At 45.7% G+C, this 21,827-nt stretch overlaps 1 protein-coding gene across 1 annotated transcript in view; it reads left to right on the forward strand.

Moving 5' to 3' along the window:
• Window positions 1–21,827, forward strand: part of cfap58 (cilia and flagella associated protein 58) — a 304,094-nt gene that overhangs the window by 58,896 nt on the left and 223,371 nt on the right. Inside the window, exons 8-10 of the mRNA XM_085994322.1 lie at window positions 11,722–11,804; window positions 16,132–16,323; window positions 20,437–20,598. Of these exons, the coding sequence (XP_085850448.1) occupies window positions 11,722–11,804; window positions 16,132–16,323; window positions 20,437–20,598 (437 nt within the window). The remainder of the gene's footprint in view (window positions 1–11,721; window positions 11,805–16,131; window positions 16,324–20,436; window positions 20,599–21,827) is intronic.

Below are 21,827 nucleotides of genomic sequence, written 5' to 3' on the forward strand. Positions count from 1 at the left end.
GAAAGTTCAGAGGAGAAGTGAAAAAGAAAATAAGAGGGGCAAAGAGAGGGTATGAGAATAGAATGGCAGCTAACATAAAAGTTAATTCAAAAGTCTTCTATAGGCATACAAATAGTAAACGGGTAGTAAGAGGAGGGGTGGGGCTAATTAGAGACCAAAAAGGAGACCTACGCATGGAGGCAGAGGGTATGGCTGAGGTGCTAAATGAGTACTTTGCATCTGTCTTCACCAAGGAAGAAGATGCTGCCATAGACATAGTGAAGGAGGAGGTACTAGATACTGGATGGGCTAAAAATTGATAAAGAGGAGGTACTAGAAAGGCTGGCTGTACTAAAAGTAAATAAGTCACCAGGACCAGATGGGATGCATCCTAGCACACTGAGGGAAGTGAAGGAAGAAATCGCGGAGGTACTGGCCATAATCTTCCAATCCTCCTTAGAAACGGGGGTGATGCCAGAGGACTGGAGGATTGCAAATGTTACACCCTTGTTCAAAAAAGGGTGTAAAGATAAACCCAGCAACTACAGGCCAGTCAGTTTAACCTCGGTAGTGGGGAAGCTTTTAGAAACAGTCATCAGGGACAAAATTAACAGTCACTTGGACAAGTGTGGATTAATTAAGGAAAGCCAGCACGGATTTGTTAAAGGCAAATCGTGTTTAACATAAGAACATAAGAAATAGGAGCAGGAGTAGGCCCTTTGGCCCTTCGAGCCTGCTCCGCCATTCAGTAAGATCATGGCTGATCTTCTACCTCATCTCCACTTTCCTGCACTATCCCCATATCCATTGATCCCTTTAATATTCAAGAATCTATTTATCTCTGTCTTGAGTATACTCAACGACTGAGCCTCCACAGCCCTCTGGGGTAGAGAATTCCAAAGATTCACCACCCTCTGAGTGAAGAATTTGTTGAGGCATTGACTCACCCTGACCACCCGAGTGAGGTCGTTAAATTAACAGAAAATGTTGGAAACACTCAGCAGGCCAGGCAGCATCCATGGAGAGAGAAACATAGTTAACGTTTCAGGTCTGTGACCCTTCGTCAGAACTGGAAAAAGTTAGAGATGTAACAGATATTAAGCAAGTGCAGAGGCAAGGAAAGGGGGAGGGGAAGAAAGAATAAAAGGAACGGTCTGTGATAGGGTGGAATGCAGGAGTAGTTAAATGTTGCAAATGGGGACGGCAGAATCATCAACAGCTGCCATGTGAAAAAATAGGGGCAGGGGTTATTGTTGTGTATGTACCTTTAAGAGAAGAACTGATTTTATACTGCAGTACCGGCAGTGACCACACCTGTATAAAAAGCCCTAGCAGGCTTCTGTACTTCAGTCTGACGTTTACCCTCTGTTCAGTAAATACCTGTTTATTTGTTCTCCTGCAGTCCGTGTATTATTGATACTCGGACACTACACTGGCGACGGGCAGGTTCGAACTCACCTGTAGTACTGCATCACCTCACGGGGATCTTTCCCTGAGAAGAAGCTTCTTGGAGGTCGAAGTCAGGTCAACGGGCGTCGACCGCGGGCGACCGCCCAAGGACCCATCGGTGTTCGGAGAATTGCGGGAGAGGCTGTGGAGAGCTGGGCTTGGCTCCCCAGTCAAGGTGTTCCAGCAAATCGTGCTGGTAGCAGCTGACCCTTCCGGACTGCGGCGGGCTCGAGCTCGATCGAGCGGCTCTGCAAAAGGGGCCGCGCAGTGTCGTCGGGAGGAAAGAGAGAGAGAGAGGGTGGAGCGCACAGGGCGCGGTCGGTGCTCAAGAACCGGGCAGCGTAGAGAAAATTAAACGAGGGGAAGGAAAAGTGAGACGCGCCGAAGCCGCAGGTCGCCGCCATTACCCTGTAGAATGCTAGGAGCAGCGTGGCAGCAAGGGGAAGAAGGAAAAGCACGGGAGGCGCCATTTTATTCCATTGGGGAAAAAGAAAAAGCGCGGGAGGCGCCATTTTAAATCACCCAAGATGCCGAAGAGTGACAGTATCACTGCTTTCGACAACGAGGTAGAAGACTGGACCATGTATGTGGAAAGAATTGAAGTGTACTGCAATGCCAATGAGGTGGCCAATGGAAAGAAGGCGTCGGTATTATTAAATTTGATGGGCGCAAGAACGTACGGCCTATTGCGGAATTTAATTACCCCAGCTAAACCAATGGAGAAAAGTTTTGAAGAGATTGTTAATATCTTACAGGAACACCTAAACCCTACACCGCTGCTGATGGCAGAAAGATTCAAGTTCCATAAAAGAAACCAGCACAAAGATGAGAACAATGCTGACTATCTTACGGAACTACGCAAGTTATCGAAGCACTGCCAGTTCGGAGCAGGACTGGCAGACACCTTACGGGATAAGTTTGTCTGCGAGCTCCAGAGTGAAGGAACCCAGAAACGACTACTTTCGGAAAAGGACCTGACGCTAGAACAGGCTTTCAGCGTGGCAGTATCCTACGAAGCAGCAGCACGGGGAGCTGCGGAAATACAACAGAAACCACAAGAATACAGCGCTAACGAAATGGCGTATGGAGCAGAAAAGTGCTATCGCTGCGGCAGAACAACCCATGATCAGAAGGACTGCTGGTTTAAGGACAAAGTATGCAGGCAATGCGGGAAAATGGGACATATAGCAAGAGTCTGCAGGTCGGGAAAGAAAACCAACACTACAAGAACTACTAAGGAAAAGTACAAGAAAGTAAAAAAAATGACAGACAGTAGTTCGGAAGATCAGGAGAGTGATAATGACTCCGGGAGCAGGAGACTAAGTTGTCTAAAGTTACACAACGTGATCGCAAAGGAGGATCACCGAACCATTTGGGTCACCCTCATGATAGCAGGGTCCCAAGTAAAGATGGAATTGGATACAGGATCAGCACTAACTGTCATGAATCGACGAGACTATGAGCGGTTATTCTCACACATACCCTTAAAGGACATGTCCATTGTATTGAAGACATACACGGGGCAAAAAGTCTACCCCAGAAGAAAAATAAGTGTGCCAGTTAAATACAACGGCAAGGAAACACAGAAACTGTATCTATATATACTACAAGATGGAGGACCACCATTATTGGGACGTGAATGGATCCGAAAAATACAATTGGATTGGCATTCCATTCAGCCGCTAACTGTGACTGACAAAAAGGATGATGACGTCACACCTGGACGACTCTCAAAAATTCTAACTGACGCGAAAGAGGTGTTCCAACAAGGACTTGGGACTCTAAAAGAAGTAAAGGCAACGATAAACATCGAAGATAACGCAAACCCAAAATTTTTTAAGGCCAGACCGGTACCGTACGCAATCCGCCCAGCCGTTGAAGCAGAACTGGAGAGTCTGGAGCGTTCGGCTGTGCTGTCCAAGGTGGACTGGAGCGAGTGGGCCACACCCATCATTCCTGTAATGAAGAAATCATTGAGCAGCATGCCTGTGGAGCCGAAGAAGGTTCGCATCTGTGGGGACTTCAAGGTAACTGTGAACCCAGTCCTGCACACAGTACAATATCCACTTCCACGGATAGAAGATATTTTCGCCTCACTATCTGGAGGGAAACGCTTTACGAAGATTGATCTGGCCCAAGCGTATCTATAAATGGAGGTGGAAGAAGCATCTAGGAAATACCTCACGATAAACACTCACAAAGGCCTTTACCAGTACAATCGACTGGTATTCGGGGTAGCATCAGCCCCGACTATTTGGCAGAGGGCGATGGAACAAGTCCTGCAAGGGATCCCGGGGACCCAGTGTTATTTGGACGACATCCTGGTTACGGGCGAAAATGACAGTGAACACCTTGCCAACCTGGAGCAGGTGCTCACTAGATTGCAGGAATATGGGCTACGAGCCAACCGCCCCAAATGCGAGTTCTTCAGGAGACAAATCTCGTATTGTGGCCACATGATTGATGAGGAAGGGTTACATAAGTCGCCAGACAAGATTGAGGCTGTAGTCAAGGCTCCAGCACCGGAAAATGTGTCGCAACTGAGGTCGTTTCTCGGGTTGGTGAACTACTACCGTAAGTTCTTGCCGAATTTATCTACAATTCTGCACCCACTGAACGCCCTGCTGCAAACTGGAGTAACATGGAAATGGAGTGATGAGTGTAAGCGTGCCTTTCAGAAATGTAAATGCCTAATCACTTCAAAAGAAGTATTGGCCCACTACAACCCAACACTACCGATTCGGTTGGCATGTGATGCGTCTCCCTACGGCATTGGAGCGGTGCTGTCACACAAATTCCTTGACGGTTCAGAGAGGCCAATAGCCTTTGCGTCGCGCTCGTTAACCTCAGCCGAGCGTAACTACGCCCAGATTGACAGGGAGGCCCTCAGCCTGTTGTGGGGGGTGAAGAAGTTCAATCACTATCTGCATGGGCAGAAATTCATCCTACTGACTGATCATCAGCCCCTGGTCTCCATTTTTAACCCAAAGAAGGGCGTTCCGGTGATGACGGCGCAACGGCTGCAAAGATAGTCACTTTTTCTAGGGGCACATCAGTACGACATAGAGTACAAGGGTACGAGACAGCATGGAAACGCTGATGGGCTGTCGTGCCTACCGTTGCCTACGGTACAGGAAGCACCTGCAGTGGACCCTGTTGAGATATTCCATGCGACCATAGTCGAATGTCTGCCTGTTACGAACTCAAGTATAGAGAAGGAAACCCGAAATGACCCGACACTCTCTCGGGTCTATGATTTGACGGTGAAGGGATGGCCAGCACATGGCGACTCACTGTTGCCAGCATTCTCGCCAAGGAGAGAACAGCTGTCAGTGTGCCGGGGGACCTTGATGTGTGGATCCCGAGTGGTGATTCCACCCAAGTTGAGAGACAGAGTGCTCAATGAGCTTCATGAGGGTCATCTGGGAGGGGTAAAAATGAAAAGCCTAGCCAGGGCTTATGTGTGGTGGCCGGGAATCGATAAACAAATTGAGGACCTGACCAAGAGCTGCTCAGGATGCCAGAAAGTCCAAAATGCACCACCACAGGCCCTTCTACACCCATGGGAGTGGCCCTCATCTCCATGGCAACGGGTACACATTGATTTTGCTGGTCCATTTATGGACTCAATGTTTCTAATTGCCGTGGATGCCCATTCGAAATGGCCAGAGGTCATCAAAATGTCCTCCACCACCACGGAGAAAACTATTGCAGTCCTACGGACCATCTTCGCCAGGAATGGCTTGCCAGAACAGATTTGCTCCGACAATGGGCCACAGTTTGTGTCCGAGGATTTCCGGAGGTTTCTGAGGAATAATGGGGTGAAACATTACACATCTGCCCCATATCATCCAGCCACAAATGGATTGGCTGAGAGGTTTGTTCAGACCTTTAAAAAGGCAATAAAGGCGATGTATAACGACGACATACCACTACAACACAAGGTAGATAATTTCTTGTTTGCTTACCGGAATGCGACACATGCAGTCACCAACCAAGCTCCAGCCATAATGTTCTTCAACCGAAGGCTAAGATGTCGCCTGGATTTGCTCAAACCAAACATAAGACGAGATGTTGAGGATAAGCAATTCCAGCACATCAATGAGAAGCCAACCCGGAGCTTCAAGATAGGGCAACCAGTCTTGGCCCGCGACTACTGAACAGAAAAATGGCAGCCAGGAACGATATGCACACAGCAGGGACCACTAATGTACACAGTGGACGTTGGAGAGAGCATCGTGGGACGCCATGCTGACCAGATTCTAGAGTCACAGGAACAAGCCAAACCTATACCACGAGCATGTGCACCTGGTAATGAACCCGAAGTACAGATTGCGTCTACCTCAGAAGCAGTGGTATTGGAAGCTGACGAACCAACCAGTGACCATGAACCAGAATCAGCTTCGCCACAAGAACAGGATACTCGAGAAAGGCGCTATCCAGTCAGGATCAGGAAGCCTCCTCAAAGACTGAACTTATAAATAATTATTTCAGTTGATGTATATAGTACAGAGAAAATTGTAATTGTAATTAGTTATTATTTAGTTGTTAAATGAATGTTATGTACTGTTTATCTAAAAGGGGAGGAATTGTTGTGTATGTACCTTTAAGAGAAGAACTGATTTTATACTGCAGTACCGGCAGTGACCACACCTGTATAAAAAGCCCTAGCAGGCTTCTGTACTTCAGTCTGACGTTTACCCTCTGTTCAGTAAATACCTGTTTATTTGTTCTCCTGCAGTCTGTGTATTATTGATACTCGGATACTACAGTTATAGTCTGAAATTGTTGAACTCAATGTTGAGTCCAGAAGGCTGCAAAGGTCGTTAAATTTCTTCCTGCACTGTGTATGGCTCCTGGGGACCACAGTGCTGCCCGAGACTTGATGGGCAGCCCGAGACTTGATGGGCAACCTCCCTCCACATGGCACGGAAGATTTGCGGCAAGGGCCTCCTGCCACTTGCCGGGTGGAGCACCGCCCTCCGTCTCTCCACAGCGGACACCAACCCCTCCAATGCTTGGTCCGAAAATCTGCGGGCTCTCTCCCTGGGGCGTGGATCTGCCATGAGTACAGCTGGTTGAGTCGTCCGGCTCCTTGGACGTGGCCTGCTCCTGTTGGCTGACACAGGTTCACAGGCAGCAATGCTGAGAAAGAGGTTCTGCAGCATGAATGAACCTTCCCTTTAAGAACTGGAAAGAGCCTGTGGCAATGATGACTTGCAATTAGACTGCACCTGATATTGGTTTGAGTGTAACGCCACTGAGCTAGGCCGTTAGCACTTGATTTAGCGCTCCCATCCTTTCTTTGAGCGATGACACTGAATTTTGCGTGCAGCGAGATTCATTAGCGCCTGCTGCTAAATCTCAAACTTTTCCAAAGTTAGCGTCCATTTCTGGGCTATAATGAATTTTTTGCCCAAATACTTTTATTTATAACCTCTTTGTACCATAGCATTATGCCTCCAGACATCTATTTTTAAACATGATTTTTGTTTCGAATAACGCTGTGAGCCAGGCAAAAGGTTTAAGATGAAAAATGCTAACAAAAATGGCATTTGTGAACTGGATGCCACTTCAGACACTGGCCTTTACCTTTGGGTTTGGATTCTAATCCAGGCTTGGCTGTTTGAATGGAAGGTTGCTCTGTCTATTGACAGATTGATTCCTGGGATGAGAGACTAGATTGATTCCTGGGATGAGAGGGCTGTCCTATGATGAGAGATTGTGTAGAATGGGCCTATACTCTCTGGAGTTTAGAAGAATGAGAGGTGATCTCATTGAAACATATAAGATTCTGAGGGGGATTGACAGGGTAGATGCTGAGAGGTTGTTTCCCCAGGCTGGAGTGTCTAGAACTAAGGGGGCATAGTCTCAGGATAAGGGGTCGGCCATTTAAGGCTGAGATGAGGAGGAATTTCTTCACTCAGAGGGTTGTGAATCTTTGGAACTCTCTGCCCCAGAGGGCTGTGAATGCTGAGTCTTTGAGCATATTCAAGGCTGAGATTGATAGATTTTTGGACTCTAGGGGAATCAAGGGATATGGAGATCGTAGGCAAAGTGGAGTTGAGGTTGAAGATCAGCCATGATCTTATTGAATGGCGGAGCAGGCTCGAGGGGCCGTATGGCTTACTCCTGCTCTTACTTCTTATGTTCTTATAAGAGCCCTATATCTAGATCATAGTGGCCACAGTACAATACTGCCTCAAATTTGACACTGTCAGTCACTCGGAAAAGCCGTTGTGGCGATAAATGGAACAGAAATGCCACACTGGTGCATTGAGGCGCTTTTCTTGCATTGCGGCCATGCACATTGATGGGGCAGAGTGGAATGAGCTGTTCTCAACATCTGGCAGTGCTACACCTGACCTTGGTATTCTTGATGCTAACACCGGGTGCCTGAAATGGAAAGAGTTCAATTTCTACATGGACATCTCTCACTGTGACGAGCACAGGGAAAGGGGGAGGGGAGAAAAAATGTTTGTAAGAGTTTAATGTGAAGGGGGCAATTTATATCGGAATGTACAACAACTTGTATTTATCTAGCGCCTTTACCATAGTAAAACGTGAAATGACATTGGCAGCCTCAACGGTCCAAAAAATACGATCATATACACTGGGGGAAAAATTCAGTATCGCCCCTTTTGGGGCGCCATTATCGGCCGTGCGCAAAATTTAGCGCCTGGTGCTAATTATTGCCTCCGACGGCAAACTCGGCTTTTATCGCCCCTGGAGGTGATTGGAGCGCTAAATCAGGAGCTTCACACCTGTCTTAAGGCGCAAAGTCCGAGGAGCGAGATGCTACCTCAGAGTGCTGGCGAAGCAAGGAAGGGCAAATCAAAATGAACCTGCAAAGTGCTGCTCAGTACCCAAAACTTTTTCACACAGCGTTGAATCTCTCCAGAAGTCTCTCTCTCTCTCTCTCAGAATGCGTGGTGCAAAAATGTCACCAACAAAAAAAGGCAGGAAGCGGTCGCCTTTAAATAGCGCTCCCCCAGTCCCTTTCTGACTGCAAAACGCTCCCCTCAACCTGTCGTTGCTAGCGGCAGGTGGTAAGGCAGGGGCGCCACTCAATATCCGGTCCGGGGCGTTGCGCACTCGACTGACGTCACGATCTGCCGGCGCAGGAGATCGTGGCGATAGTGTTTAGCGCCGCTGCAAAACGTCTAGTTAATTTCGTGAGCGGCGCAAACATTGCCGCACCTTGGCGCTAGTTGCTTTGCGCCCTCTTAAGGCGCTAACGGGAGGCGCAAACAACTGAATTTTCCCCCCACTATCTCTTATACCCCTCAATCATTTATTTTGCCAAAATGTACCCTGCTCCCTCTTGAATTTGTCCAGTACTATCCACCTTCGCTGACTACCTGGGCTATACCACCCTTTGTGTGAAACTCTCTATCCGTCTCCCCTCTTTCAAATGGCTGCATAAATAATCTTACAGTGCAAGTGACAAAAGTCAGATCTATAAAGGAGTATTTGTTTTATAAGATTGGCAAATAGAGAAGGTAAATTGTCACGGTATTTATTTGGTTGGGAAGGCAAGGCGTTTGCTCTCACTTAGCTGCACTTTCAACATTCAGATTTCAGATCCTGACAAGCATGCTCGCTGCCAACATCTATAAGGAAGCAGTTTTACAGCTTTTTTTTCTCTCTGTCTCATTTTTAACACAGCTGGTAATGTAATAAGTATTTACCAATGGACACTGGGCAAACAGTAACAGCGCGTGGTTATGTAGCTTCATGGTGCCAAGTCTCTGTAATTAAAACATCACCAAAATTGATTTGATATTTATTTGAATTACCCCCCCTCCCCCCCACCATGCAACGGACTTTGGACGGCTGGCTGACTGAGCCCACATGATATCTGGAGAGGGGGAGGCCCAATGTCTGGAGGCCTCCCCCTCCGATGCCTGGAGGGTGGGGAGGGGAACCCAATGTCTGGGGGTGCGGGTGCTAGGGGCCCTGTCTGGAAGCGGGGCCTGATGTCTGGAGTGGGGAGGGGGGGGGGGGGAGTGTGGGGGGGAGGGATCAGATGTCTGGGATGGGAGGGAGGGAGGGGCAGAGCCGTGCAGTGACCCAGGCTCATTTTGAGAAACTGGAAAGGTACGCCTGCTCCTTGCACCTCAACAAAATTAAAGAGGAACGAATCTATTGGGTCCTGTTCGGCAGGGCTGCCAGCTGATACTGCTCGGTGTGTGCCCAGTTGAGCCCAAAAATGGCAATTGGAGTCCTATGTACGCAATTTGCATTTTAAATTTGAACATTGCCGCGCCCACAATGGCACGTCATTGCCAAACATTCTCGGGGCGCTGTCACCCTGATTTCCGCTGGGCAGGAGGCCTGAAAACTCACTACCTTCCTCCATCTGAGCAATCTGCCATTGAAAATATTTTTTTTCCCCGATACAGTGGACCCACCCTCTGATTTCTTGCCTTTCCAAACATCCACTAGAGTTTTCACAGGATAAAGACTTGACTAAACGTTGCCTTATTGCACAGCCCACTAACACTAATTTCTTTATATTGACACAAACCACTCTCACCAACCAGGAAAGATGAAATTCTGCTTAGGGTAGATATTTTGCTACCATTCCACGCCCAGGATATTGGTTTGCCATAAGTACAAAACTAAAGTTTGGGGCCTTTCAATCACTCCATTATGAAGAGCAACAAAAGTTCCATTGTATACTGAAACAGTGATTTAAAAAAAATAATGATCTATCGCTAGCATAGATATGTTTTTTGTCCTGCTGTGATAACACGACTATAGGGTAGAATTTCCAGAGGGGTTCTGATCATCTGCCTGAAGCTTCACGTGTGTAGATATATATATTATATATATATATTTAGGATAGTAGAGATGTGGATGTAAAGCATGGTGTTGTTTCCAGAGAACATGTGCCTTCCCGTTTCCTTTTTTGCTTGGATGAGTGCAGCTCCAACAACACTCGAGAAGCTCGACACAATCCAGGACAAAGCAGCCCGCTTGATCGACACCCCATCCATCATCTTAAACATTCACTCCCTCCACCACCAGCGCACTGTGTGTACCATCTGCAAGATGCACTGCAGCAACTCGCCAAGGCTTCTTTGGCAGCACCTCCCAAACCCGCGACCTCTTCCACCTAGAAGGACAAGGGCAGCAGGCACATGGGAGCACCACCACCTCCAAGTTCCCCTCCAAGTCACACACCATCCTGACTTGGAAATATATCGGCCGCTCCTTCATTGCCACTGGGTCAAAATCCTGAAACTCCCTACCTAACAGCACTGTGGGAGTACCCTCGCCACACGGACTGCAGCGGTTCAAGAAGGCGGCTCACCACCACCTTCTCGAGGGCAATTAGGGATGGGCAATAAATGCTGACCTTGCCAGCGACGCCCACATGCCGTGAATGAATTCCTGGTGATAACTGGCACGTCTCTGTCCTGACTCCCAAATTCATCCCAGGCTTCAGCAGTTGATTTTAGATCCAAAGTCAGTCCAGTAGAATATATTCAGGGAGAAGAGGTTTAAAATCAGTACTCGGAGCTGGAACCGAGTCACGAGGAGAGTTGCCATGTAGTTATTACAACGCTGGAGTTATATAAGAACATAAGAAATAGGAGCAGGAGTGGGCCATTTGCCCCTTCGAGCCTGCTCCGCCATTCAATAAGATCATGGCTGATCTTTTACCTCAACTTCACCTTTCCGCACTATCCCCATATCATAAGAACATAAGAATTAGGAGCAGGAGTAGGCCATACGGCCCCTCGACACTGCTCCGCCATTCAATACGATCATGGCTGATCATCAACCTCAACTCCACTTTCCTGCCCGATCTCCATATCCCTTGATTCCCCTAAAATTCTCTGCTGCACTGCTACCGTTAAACTCTCCGTCCCTTCCTGTCACGTCTGCTTATTTTTACCCAAATCGCTACACTGCTTAGTTCCCTTAGTTACCAAAAATCTATCAACTCTGTATGGAATATACTCAACGACTGGGCCTCCACATGCAACTTAGGACTTTACCCCTGCATGAGTGGAGATGCAGGCACCTTTTTGGAATAGATTTTTAAAAAGTGTTTGTACGTACATATGAGGTTAGGTTCAGCTGTATCAAACAATGAACTTTGTATAAGATTGGATATGAAGCCTGGATTATTATTCTTCCCTACTGGAATCACGTATTCATTTGTAGACTTGGGGCACATAAGTACAGTTTTCAATTACAGGGGATGATTTGATTCTGCTTTATATTTTGAAAGTAACCATAGTAAAGTCTCCAATTTCCACCCCCCCCATTTCCCTTTAGAACTGGAGTCTACTAAAAAGCAGGCTGACATTGATAAGAAAGCGGTCGATGAGCTGGTGAGAGAACGAGATATTTTGAATAAGGTAAGCATATCACTATGTAGCATTGCTAAAGTTGAAAAATATCTGGAATTAGTAGCTAATTTTGAACTTTGTTCCAGCTGCAGATAGACAACACTGGATAGGTACTTCAGTTCTTATGAAGGTTTAATGAAGCACAACATATCTGGCCTGTCTAAACACAAACAGGATAATAGATGGTTAGCAGCAGTTTTTACAAGGCAGTCATTTAGCCAAACAATTCCTTTGACCTTCTTTATTAATGGCAGAAGAACTTCAAGATTGAATTACTGTCTTTTTTTGCATCGAACTTCACAGCCGATCAGCATTGTGGAGGAGGATGTACTGTCTTGCTCACTTCTGGCTGGGGAGTCGCCACCAATCTCCCCATTGTGGTTGCTTTTATTCCTAGGGCTGAACTGTTGCCCTACATCTGTAGTTCCTCATGTAATTTTTTTCTCTAGTTGTAACGGGCAGATTTCCTCTGATTGTTGCAAAATAATTCCACGTACCCTGCACGCAAAAGAGAGCGTGGATCGGGGATTGAGCTACAACACCGCAGTGGTGATTCACTGATTCGTGCTTCGTTTGAGTATGGCTCCCTATCAGGAGCGCAGGATTGGTGAATTTACCCATTTGTGTTCCTACATGACAAGCACAGCGGTAAGATTTCTTCTGATCGCTATTTACTGGCAAGATCTTAAATATGCTTTTAGAATACCGTTACAGTTTTGCAAACATAGGAAATCCTCCCACTGTACTTGCAACATCACTAACACAAAAGGGTATGTTTAAAAAAATTGACACACTTGGTGCGTAGCTTCGCCTTTCAGGAGGGCACATTGGGAATTCAGGCATGGATGTTAACAGTTTCCGCAGGATGGGGTTGAGGAGCGGCCATCACTGGGCAGATCTTCTGCTTAGAGTGTAGAACCGTGGAGTTAATATTTGTATACTTGGATTCCTGACAATATTTCTCTTGGATCCTGGTCCGACCAATTGTCTTGCTACCTTATGCTGCACAACTATGTGTTCCAGTGATGTGGTGCGAGGTAGAATTATCTTGCTGCCTGGGCACAAAAGTTGTGGAATGCAGCCAATTCTGAGTATAAAGTACACTCCCTATATCTCAGGAACAGTTCCTTCATACACGGTACCAATTCCTGTCACATTGCCACAACTCACATTGTCATGGGGCCTTTATGGTTACCTACTGCTTTAGACATCACTTGGAACTTGGGAGAAGCTTTTTTGAGTTTTCTGAAAATGAAGAGCAAAGAGTTCAATTGTTTCTTCCCAGTGGAGTAGACCCATTTTTAAAAGGATTGTGGTCTCTGGCTCGTTTCAGGGCCTGTGGTTATGATCCAATTTATTTCTCTCTGCACCCATGAAATCCGGTTTTATTTTAATTATTATCTGTAAGGAGTCGGAACAACTCCACTCTACGTAGGAGGATAAATTTGGTTCAAAGCAGGAAATGTTGATTCATTGGCATGCTGTTTAGGTGATGCTGGAAGTGATTGGAAGCTCTGGCATCAGTCCTACACACATTCTGTTGGCTCCAACTTAGTTATATATTTTGACATTACTGTTGGGAAGGCGCAATTACATTGTGATTAGTTTGCAAAGACAGTTTTCATTATAAATGTGGACATAGGAATTTATAATGGCAAAGTTGACACAAAGTGCGTGCAAATGTAAGATTTTAAAGGGTGGAACTGAAAGAAATCAGTATTTGTAGGGAAATGGTGTTAGGAAAATTGATGGGACTGAAGGCCGATAAATCCCCAGGGCCTGATAATCTACATCCCAGGGTACTTAAGGAAGTGGCCCTAGAAATAGTAGATGCATTGCTGGTCATCTTCCAGAACTCAATAGACTCTGGAACAGTACCCATGGATTGGAGGGTAGCTAATGTTACCCCACTATTCAAAAAAGGTGGCAGAGAAAAAGCGGGGAATTATAGACCGGTAAGCCTGACATCGGTAGTGGGGAAAATGCTAGAGTCCATTATAAAAGATATAATAGCAGAGCACTTGGAAAGCAGTGACAGGATCGGACAAAGTCAACATGGATTTACAAAAGGTAAATCATGCTTGACTAATCTACTGGAATTTTTTGAGGATGTAACTGGTAAAATAGATAAGGGAGAACCAGTGGATGTGGTGTATTTGGACTTTCAGAAGGCTTTCAATAAGGTCCCGCATAAGAGATTAGCGTGCAAAATTAAGGCACATGGGATTGGGGGCAAGGTATTGACTTGGATAGAGAACTGGTTGGCGGACAGAAAGCAAAGAGTTGGAATAAACGGGTCGTTTTCCGAGTGGCAGGCAGTGACTAGTGGGGTACCGCAAGGATCGGTCCTAGGACCCCAGCTGTTCACAATATATATTAATGATCTGGACGAGGGAATTGGATGTAATATCTCCAAATTTGCAGACGACACAAAGCTGGGTGGGATGGTATGCTGTGAGGAGGATGTCATGAAACTCCAGTACGATTTGGACAGGTTAGGTGATTGGGCAGAAACATGGCAAATGCACTATAATGTGGATAAATGTGAGGTTATCCACTTTGGTGGCAAAAACAGGAAGGCAGATTATTATTTGGAATGGCAATAGATTGGGAGAAGGGGAAGTGCAAAGAAACCTGGGTGTTCTTGTACACCAGTCGCTGAAGGTAAGCATGCAGGTGCAGCAGGCGGTTAAGAAGGCAAATGGTATGTTGGCCTTCGTAGCAAGAGGGTTCAAGTACAGGAACAAGGATGTCTTGCTACAGTTGTACAGGGCCTTGGTAAGACCGCACCTTGAGTATTGTGTGCAGTTTTGGTCGCCTTATCTGAGGAAGGATGTTCTTGCCATGGAAGGAGTGCAGCGTAGATTCACCAGGCTGATACCTGGGATGGCAGGAATGACGTATGAGGAGAGATTGTGTTGATTGGGCTTATACTCACTGGAGTTTAGAAGATTGAGAGGGGATCTCATCGAAACCTATAAAATTCTGTCAGGCCTGGACAGACTAGATGCTGGAAGGATGTTCCCGATGGTCGGGGAGTCCAGAACCAGGGGTCATAGTCTAAGGATAAGGGGTAGGACATTTAGGACTGAAATGAGGAGGAATTTCTTCACCCAGAGAGTGGTGAACCTGTGGAATTCTCTGCCACAGAGATCGGTGGAGGCCAGTTCATTAAATATATTCAAGAAAGAGTTGGATATATTTCTTAAGGCTAAAGGGATCAAGGGATATGGGGAGAAGGCAGGGACAGGGTACTGAATTTGGATGATCAGCCATGATCTCATTGAATGGCGGAGCAGGCTTGAAGGGCCGAATGGCCTACTCCTGCTCCTATCTTCTATGTTTCTATGTTTTAATATGGTACTGGTCAATGTCGTTGCTCATGGGGAGTTGAGACTAAATGTTGTCTTAAGGTGAAGAGGGATTAGAAGATGGGGGGGTAATTGGAACAGAGCACGCAGATGTAATTTTTGCCCCATTTTAAAGTCCTTATTTTTTAATACATTTCCATTATAAATTCCTATGCCCACCCATGTTTATATTGAAGCCTGCCCATCATTGTTCCCTCTGAATTTTTTTTGCGCGCGGTCCCTTTAACTGGTTGCGCAGCCCATTCAAATTTTCGTGCATGCACGGTTTCTTCCATTTAAAAGCAGGTGAGCGGCCTGCGTGGGACCTCCAGACTGCTGCGCGGCCGCTTAGCGTGAGCGTTGTTGTCGAGGAAAACTTGTCACGCTGTAATTATACCTTGCCGCCAGTGGTGGCACTGCAGCATTTTCATGAGCAGGAGGATTTCGATACAGCATGACATGTTTGTTAGGCATGTTCCAGTATAAACGTGGACAAAGGAAGTTATAATGGAAAAAGTTGACAAAACGCACACTGACATAAGACTTTTAATATTAATATAGATAGATGATTACTGCTTTATATAGATTTTCATTTTTGTATTCAAGATTAGATTCTGAGGGTTTTTTGTGGTTTGGATTTTGCTTTAAAAATGGTTAAATAAAACATTGGGGATAAAATGTTTTAAGTTAAGCAAACGTAGCCTTCTAGAGACCTGTCATGCGTCAATCAGCTAAAAAAGGGAGCTGCTTCGCTGTTCTGTCCATTGGATCCAGTTTAGGTGGCTAGCGTCCTAGAAAAGATACACCACTCTAAAGTTCACAAAAGCTGAGAATCCCATTTTGTAGCCACACATCGTTTTTGACCCCGCATCGGATCTTGGTGGGAGGTCTCGCTCTGTGTCAGCGGTGGGCCAATTAGCTCGTCAAACCTTTTCGACGGGGCGCGTGCAGTAAAATAACAATGGTTACGTTTTCCTTTTGCTTAGAATATGCTGAAAGCAGTCGGCACCACCGAGAAGCAACTGAGCTTGGTCAAACTTCACGAGCAGTCTAAGAAGGTCCTGGATCAGGAAATTCAAAACTATAACGTTGAGGCGCAGAAACAGCGGAAAATTATTTTCCACCTGGAAAAAGAGAGGGACCGGTACATCAACGAAGCCAGTGACCTCACACAGAAGGTCAGTGCTTTACAGTAAATTAAGTTAACACAACATAGGAGGCTGTAAGAAGCACAGTACCAGGAAACTCTCGTTTAAACGGCACCTAAATATCCGGAATTCTCTATTAACCGGCAAAATTCTCACTCCGAAAACAACACCTCAATAACCGGCAATGTTGCCGAGTCCGAGTCTCCCGCGGTGGCCGAGTTAGTCAGTGGGGTAGTTCTCCAAACTGCCACTACTCGGCTTCTTGGCGCTGTCGGAAGTCGGAACACCTCAATACCCCTGTAACAGGAGTCTGACTCTCCCGCGCTGCCGGTAGTCTCTCCTGATCCGCCATTTTACAGGGGTACTGTGTGTCTCCCTCGCTGCTGGTAGTCATTGCATTGCATTACCCTCAACTGGTAGCACTGTACTTAATCAAGCATCTTCCACCGTCCATTTAACACAACATTCTGTAGGTGAGTACCCAATTACTATATACTGCACATTTCTTGATTTAAAAAAATTTTCTTTGTTAAAAGTAGCCTCGGTAGATAACTCTCTCCGTCATCTGGAATTTTTGATCAACCGGCAACACTCCGGTCCCGTCGGTGCCGGATACCAAAGAGTTTCCTGTAGTTGCAAATGCTGCTCTCCAATCGAGAGAGTCAACATTAACTCCTTTTTGATGAAAGAAAATCAAAATCAAAAACCAGAATGAATTAAACATTAACTTTGCAAAGAACAGAGTTGGAGGGAGAGCTGAGACAGACTGGAAGCTGAATTACCAATGGCTGATAAGTTATGGACTCGGGATGCTCGGTACCTCATTGGAGCTGGGGACTGAACTGCTATAAATGACGCAATTGCAAAAACACCACTTTAAAACAAAACCCACCATTTTGGCATGCTTCCAAAGGTTTGCTTCCCCACCTCAGTACATTTTGGCGACGGCAGCTTAGGAGATGGTTGACAACCCTATTTTTTTTTTTGGCTGCTGCTTTCACTGTGCTGCCAGCAAACGGGGAGCAATTTACCAGCAAGGGGGCAAAACCGATGATTGTGGAGGTGTTTTTGAAAGCTGTGTACCACAAATACTATAGGCAGCCACCGCTGCCAACGAAGTTGCAGCATGCGCAGCCTAAGATTTTTTTTTGGTTGTTCACTTTGCGACTCATGGGCTCTGGGGAAAAAAAAGCCGAGAAGGGAAGTAAGTGGGTCTTCGGATCTGTGGGGGAAAAAAAGCTGGGAATGGAGTGGAGCTTTGGGACTGTAGGAAAAAAAGCCGGCATGGGACCGGGCTCTATAGCTGGGGGGGGGTGGGCGGGGAAGCTGGGAAGGGAGCGGGCGGGCTCTGTGTAAAAAAGCTGGGAAAGGAGTGGGCTGTGTGGGAGAAAAAAAGCCAGGAAGGGAGCGGGCTCTGTTGAAAAACAGCAGAAACATCATCGAAAGCAGCTTCCAGATTAGTGCGCAGTACGCTTCTGCTCAGCTTCCGGTTGTTAGCAGTCACTCCATATTATTAACCTGGCTATTTCTCGTTTTAGCTGTGTGGGGATTTTACCCCTCTTATCTTGCCAGGATCAGTAATTGCTCAAAACTAGGTTCCCCAGTGACTTCATCAGCACTCACTTCTTAAAGGAACTGACTAATGATTTGCCTCTTGCATTTTCCTGCAGCATAATCAATTCTATTTAAACACAATTTGTTTAAACGGGAGATTTTTTTTACCTTGATTTTCAATCTGATTTAAAAAAAATCCTTTTACCCCACTTCTCCAGATGGCAGTGATCTGGTTGGGGGTGGGGCGGGGTGGTGCGGTATGGTTGCATAGCAGTAGCGGTCTTCAGTGCCTCAGCCAAGTAGTGACTATCAATCTGTTACTCGTGTGAAGCTGTAAAGGGAGGGTTGACAGGCTATTCAACCGTGGGGGAGTGTTACAGTGAGCCAATCACGGCCTGACCTGATATCCGCACATACGCTGTTGCCAGCTGCATAATGGTCACAAGTGGAAATGCTGACCCTTTTTTTACCGTGTTCTAGCCTGGGATTACTAAAACCAGTTGGAGCACTCCCATTGCTGCATTGGTTGAAATTCAGTAAAGTCTTGCTTTTTATTTTTAAGACCATTGGAACATAATACATCCTGGAATAGCCTAACTGTTTGGAGTTTAGATTCCAAAATGGCAGTCCAATCAAGGGCAGGAAGATCATTTTTTTTTCATTTTAACGTTAAGCTTAAAAAAAAAAGAGAAAAGCATTTCCACTGACTGTTTAGAAAGGGTCTAAATATCACATCGTTAAAATCTTCATGATATCAATCACAGTGCACATTTCCTTTTACTACAGAAATATTCAAAATTGAACAGGCGAAAGGATGTTAAATCATCACAGTTCTTTGCAATGGTTTAATTCGCAGAATAAGTACAGATGCCAAATGCTTTCGAGCTGCTTATTTAAATGAGGCTTTGTAATCTTGAGTCTCCTGTGAGGATAGCTGAGCACTGTCTTGAAGCGTGGCATTAATTGGTATTGTCATTCAAAATGATCACAAGGAGACAGCACAGGAGAGTTTCACATGGAATGTGCAGAGGGAATTCTCTGAGTTTAGAGTTCATATGCCTTGTTAAGATAGTGGGCAGTAAACTGAGCATTGCATCAGATTCACGCTGCACCATTACCTGGTCGTATCTTTCAGTTCACAAGTACTCACTTCTCACGTTACTCTTTCCCTACCTCAGTTTTTGCTTCCTCCAATATGCCGCAAGTTTTTAAAACGGAAACTTGGCATCACCTTAATGCTATTTCTTGATTCGATTTATGCTTTCTTCTCTTTTCAAAGCTGTCGGGGCTGGATATTAACTCTGAGGCGGGGAGGGATCAGGCTGTTCTGAGGTTGGGATACCCAGAAGAATGGACTTTCTCTCGGGTCCTGCCGAATTTAACGTAATTCATAGAACCATAGAAATTTACGGCACAGAAGGCAGCCATTCAGCTCATCGTGTCCGTGCCGGCCGAAAAAGAGCTATCCAGCCTAATCCCACTTTCCTATTCTAGATCCGTAGCCTTGTAGGTTACGGCACTTCAAGTGCATATCTTTTTAAATACGGTGAGGGTTTCTGCCTCTACCACCCTTTCAGGCAGTGAGTTCCAGATCCCCGCCACCCTCTGGGTGAAAAAAGTTCTCCTCAACTCCCCTCTAAACCTTCTACCAATTACTTTAAATCTTTCACCCCTGGTTATTGACCTCTCTGCTAGGGGAAATAGGTCCTTTCTATCTAGGCCCTTCATAATTTTATACACCTCAATTAAATCTCCTCTCAGCCTCCTCTGTTCCAAAGAAAACAACCCCAGCCTATCCAATCTTTCCTCACAGCTAAAATTCTCCAGTCCTGGCAATATATCCTCATATAAATCTCCTCTGTACCCTCTCTAGTGCAATCACATCTTTCCTGTACTGTGGTGACCAGAACTGCATGCAGTACTCTAGCTGTGGCCTAACTAGTGTTTTATACAGTTCTAGCATAACCTCCCTGCTCTTATATTCTGTGCCTCGGCTAATAAAGGAAAGTATCCCGTGTGCCTTCTTAGTCACCTTATCTACCTGTCCTGCTACATGTCCATCTGTAGAAATGATTGAGATTGGCCTAACGCATCAATTAAAAAGAGATTAAAACCTCTCTAAAATCCATTAATTAACCTAAGGGGATTCAGTGGGTTAACTAGGGATAACACATGGTCTTTAATCTCTCGGAGCTGAAATCAAGCCTGGACTGATGAGATGAAAATCTCTCCTTTCTTTCAGCTGTTGAGTGTCCGAAGTGAAAATGTGTTTGGTCAGTCTCAGTTCGAAGTGTGCACAATGCAAGATTTCCCTCAACTCAGCTCTAACTGGCACTGGGGTTTCAGCCGCACTCTGATGTAATGATGATTGGTATGGGAATTGGAAATATCAGCCTGGCCTGGTAAAAAGCATCCTTCAGAGCGTGGGGACATGTCACATTGTTGTAAAGGGAATCAAAGGAGCCTTACCCTGCAAATAACATAATCTGATGAGAGTGCTTAATGGCTGGGCTAAGTGCAAAAAGTGGCAGAAAAGTTCTATAATCAAATTATAGGTCTCTTAAATGTCAAGAAATATTTCTTCTGCAGGTTCTTCAGTATATGGAAGACATTAAGGTGTATGAGATACAGAATTTTGACTTCAAGAAGAAAATCTCAGAGGCTGAGAGTAAGTTGAAACAGCAACAGAACCTTTATGAGGCTGTGCGATGTGACAGAAACCTGTACAGCAAGAACTTGATTGAAGCTCAGGTATGGACACCCCTTCTTGCAATCCGTTTTAATGTATTTTCTTTGAATAAAAATGATTTTTTATTTGTTCTTGGGATGTGGGCGACCCTGACAAGACCCCATGTATTACTCATCCCAAGTTGCCATGAGAAGTTGGGTATTTGTCTTTCTCCTCAAACCACTGCAGCCTTTGTAGTGATGGTGTTCCCACAGCGGTGTTAGGTAGGGAATTCCAGGATTTTGACCCAGTGACGATTACTGAATGGCAATACGTATGTGACTTGGAGGGGGAATTTATAGCTGATGGTGTTCCCAAGACATTGCTGCTCTTGTCCTTCTTGGTGGTCGGTGTCATGGGGCCAGGGAGTGCTGTTTGAAGTAAGTTTAACAAGTTCCTACAGTGCATCTTCTAGAAAGTACACAGTGCAGCCATAGTGTGCACTGAGGTGAACAGGGTGGATATTGACCAGTAACAAGGGCGCTGATCAAGCAGACTGCTGTGTTGTGGGTGATGTCAAGCTTCTTGCTTGTTGTGGTTGCACCTATCCAGGCGAATGCTGAGTCTTTCATCACACTGCTGACTTGGGCCTAGATTCCAAAAAAGTTTCTGAGGGTTCAGAAACATGAGCTACTTATTGCAGAGTACCCAGTCTTTGCCCTGTTCTTGCTGCCAGGGTGTTGATACAGCTGGTCCACTTAAGCTTCTGGTCAGCGATGACCACCAAAGTGATGATAGTGGGGGACTTGGCAAAGGTCACAGAATGGTGGTTGGGCCTTTCTTGTTGGACTTGGGCATTATCTGGCACTTACATGGCATGAATGTTACCAAATTCAAAGTGTAGCCTTTGTGCAAATATACCCCCTCAAGTCAGCGTCACTTATGCCCAACCATACTGAAATGAATCTTGTCATTCATGTGGAAATGACTTATGAAATAATACTGTAAGAAATCACACAACACCAGGTTATAGTCCAACAGCTTTATTTGAAATCACAAGCTTTCGGAGCGCTGCTCCTTCGTCAGGTGAAGTGGAGAGATGCATAAAAACACTGCTTATATAGTCAGAGAATAATGTCAGATGTTTACAGGTAATCTTTCTAACTGCCATTTATCACACCTCGGCAGGGAGATAATCACAGCAATCAAAGGTGTAAATGGTGTCCAAACAGGTCAGTCAGGAAAACATTACTGATGTAATGTTTTCCTGACTGACCTGTTTGGACACCATTTACACCTTTGATTGCTGTGA

Source organism: Somniosus microcephalus, chromosome 8 (genome assembly GCF_052327205.1).
Source record: "Somniosus microcephalus isolate GS21.2 chromosome 8, FLI_Smic_1.0, whole genome shotgun sequence".
NCBI lineage: Eukaryota > Metazoa > Chordata > Chondrichthyes > Squaliformes > Somniosidae > Somniosus > Somniosus microcephalus.